Below are 3,079 nucleotides of genomic sequence, written 5' to 3'. Positions count from 1 at the left end.
GTTGGACATGGGGGGTGAGAGAGACGGAGGAGTCCAGGATGACTCATAGGTTGGGAGCTCAAGGGACTGGGAGGATGGGGGTGCCCTCTATAGTAAGAGGGAAGGTAGGAATGGGGTAAGGGGTAGGGGGAAAGAGTGTTCCATTTTGGATGTGTTTGGACATTTTATGTATATATCATATTTGGCCACAATAGTTATCTAGATGCCACCATTAAGCCAACTGATTAGCATCTCAACCAAAGGAGGAAATGCGTTAGCCAAAATGGCAGAGGGCTGCCCCCCACTCACCACCCCCAGTCTGCCGCTGCCTGACATCTCACATTCTCTTTGTCTAAGACATCTCGCTTAGTCTCTCTCTTCTGCCTGAGGAAACTGCTGGGGATTTTAGAACCTTCTGCACTGTTGCAAAGAGTGGGAAGGATAAGGATTCTGCTAGGGAGGAAGAGGGAGCTAGAACCCTAGTTCTGTTTGGAGTGTGGCTACTCCTTCTTTATGGAAGCATGGTGGAGCGCCTGAGCCCACGTTGGCACGGCTGCGCCAGCAGCGCCATCATTCACACTTCTGCGTTGGGGTGGGAGGCAATTAGCGAAGGAGCATGTGGGTCATCAGCCAAGGCCAAGAGCTGAGAGCTGGCCCTGGCTAAGGGAAAGCTGACGCATTGGCATTTCTCACAGAGAACCACTGGCAAGTTTACAAAGTAGAGAGCCTGTTCATAGTCTTATGATAAAGGACCGCCATTTATTATCTGACGCCGCAGTCACAGCCGAGGCAGGGAAAGGACTACATTTCTTAGGATTGTTGTTGTTCAGTCGTGTCTGACTTTTTGTGACCCCATGGACCATAGCATGCCAAGGCTGAACATGAGGTTTTCTTGGCAAAGATACTGGAGTGGTTTGCCATTTCCTTTTCCAGTAGATCAAGGCAAATAGAGCTTAAGTGACTTGCCCAGGGTCACACAGCTAGTGAGTATCTGAGGCCGGATTTGAACTCATGTCTTTCTGACTCCAGGCCTGGTGCTGTATTCACTGAGCCACCCGCAGGCCCCAGATTTCCCAGGATACCTGTGCTATAAAAGCCAAATTCTATTTTCACAGAGTCCTTGCCCACTTCTTTCTCAATGTCATGAATCTTGGAGAAGTTAATTTCTCAAACTACTCCAGGAGAAAGGGTGATAAAATTATACCTTTTTGTACCAATTAATTGTTTCACTATTTCAATGCTGTTCCTTGGCCAGGTCTATTAGCATGGTGAATAACTGAATCCCTGGCAGGGATTCACTTCAAAGTTCCCAGTTTTCTAACAGGATGGAGCCAAAGGTATGCATGACGCCATTGTAGACTTCTCCATGTACTGTGCTAAGGAAGGGGGCACAAAAAAAGGCAAGCCCCCCGATCCCCCTCAAAAAACAGCTCTCCAGGAACTCAAAGTAAACCAGAGGAGAGAGCATATAAACAACTAGGATCAAACACGACGCATTCAGGCTTAATCGGGGGAGTCTTGAAGGCAAAGCACCAAGATTCAGAGTTTTGTAGCAGTCTGTGAAAATACTGGCCCATGCTTCATCCTTGCTACAAAAACCCCCAGATTCAAAGGAATTATCATGCACTAACAAGCCGTCTAGTTGTGTCAAGACAAAAATTAAGTTTATCCAGACAAACATGGGAGTCAAGAAATGCAAAGAAACCCATACCAAGTGGAATCCTTCATGGCTGATCATTAGCCTCAGCCAGATTCCTTCTGCTCTTTCTTTGTGCCACGTTTTTATATGTGTGACACACGTTTTAGATGCGCCACTGCTCGGGCACGCTCTTCTGTTCCTGAGGGCAGGGGCTGCGTCCTCCCTTTCCTGGGAAGTTTTTTGTATCTCCATTGTACTTTCAGTGGGCATTTGGTATGCTGTGGCTGCCAGAAAAATAAGAATGTGTAGCCGCATGGGAAAAACACTATTTCCCCCCAAATACCTCCCTTTGTTCTCTCCCTACAAACAGAACAGACTTTATCCCGCACCTTGTGCATTATCAACCTAGAATGAATGGTTAATTCCTACTCAGCTTTAATAAGTAGCCAGGAAATCTGAGTAAAATATCACTGACCTTAAAAAGATCCAGGTGGACAGTAAGTGAGCGAATTCTACATTAGCACATTCTTGCTTTCATTCTTAGTCTGAACATCCCACTGAGTGAACAGAAACCTCTCCAGAGACATCTCCATGCTCCTGGTGAAACTCTGTTAAAATATGGAGCTTCTCCTAAAGCGCTTCCTTCTGTTTTGAGGTTAATCTTCCAGCTGACCTTAGAATGGATTAATCTCCTGATCTGTGTCCTGTTCACGGAGTCCCAGGATAAGTTATGTGGTCACTTCACTGTGCAGAGAACTGTGAATTCTGATTCCATCTTCCCCCTTCCCCAGGCCCTGGTCGGCTCTCTTTCTGCCTCAATGGCAAACAGCTAGGAAGCATCCCTGTTTAAACTACGGGGCACGGGAACTGCAGAGGTAAACAGATAATTTCTTTTCTTATGTGTGTGGGGCAACAACATAATTTTCACCCAGCCCCACTGAGTGAGGGTCAATGATGTCCTGCAAAGCCTGGTGTATCAAGCGTTATGTCCCAGCTTGTCTGGGAGCCTGCCATGCCCAGGGCAATTTATCTCAGGTTTTTGAGCTGGCTCTTATCAATACCACTATGAAAATGAGATTATTAAGTGTTAGGGAAATTCAGAAGCAGCTTCCTATTCAGTTCAGTACAGTACAGATTTGTGCCCTTACCCATACCCACACTCATCTACATAGACCCAACCCCAAGATGAATGTAGAGTGATTTTCTGTTCTGGAATCTGGGCAAACATTGTCTGGGGACCCTGGCAGGAGCAGCTCCTTTATAGGGTCTCCCAGACACTGACCTCTTTCCCTTCTGATTAAATCCCACAAGCCACTGTCACCTTAATATTCTTAATGGGCAAGAGGTTTCACACTGCTTCACTAATTATTCTATTACATCTTCCTCTCTCCCTCACTTCCTTCCTTTATTCCTTCCTTCCTTCCTTCCTTCCTTCCTTCCTTCCTTCCTTCCTTCCTTCCT

At 46.4% G+C, this 3,079-nt stretch overlaps 1 protein-coding gene across 1 annotated transcript in view; it reads left to right on the top strand.

Moving 5' to 3' along the window:
* The first annotated feature begins 500 nt into the window (after positions 1-500).
* Positions 501-3,079, top strand: part of LOC114050310 (cell division control protein 42 homolog) — a 44,347-nt gene continuing 41,768 nt past the window's right edge. The window contains exon 1 of the mRNA XM_027871927.1: positions 501-571. Within this exon, the coding sequence (XP_027727728.1) occupies positions 501-571 (71 nt within the window). The remainder of the gene's footprint in view (positions 572-3,079) is intronic.

This window comes from Vombatus ursinus, unplaced genomic scaffold (assembly GCF_900497805.2).
Source record: "Vombatus ursinus unplaced genomic scaffold, bare-nosed wombat genome assembly UNPS02014799.1, whole genome shotgun sequence".
NCBI classification, from domain to species: domain Eukaryota; kingdom Metazoa; phylum Chordata; class Mammalia; order Diprotodontia; family Vombatidae; genus Vombatus; species Vombatus ursinus.
This window is presented reverse-complemented; position numbering and strand designations above follow the sequence as displayed.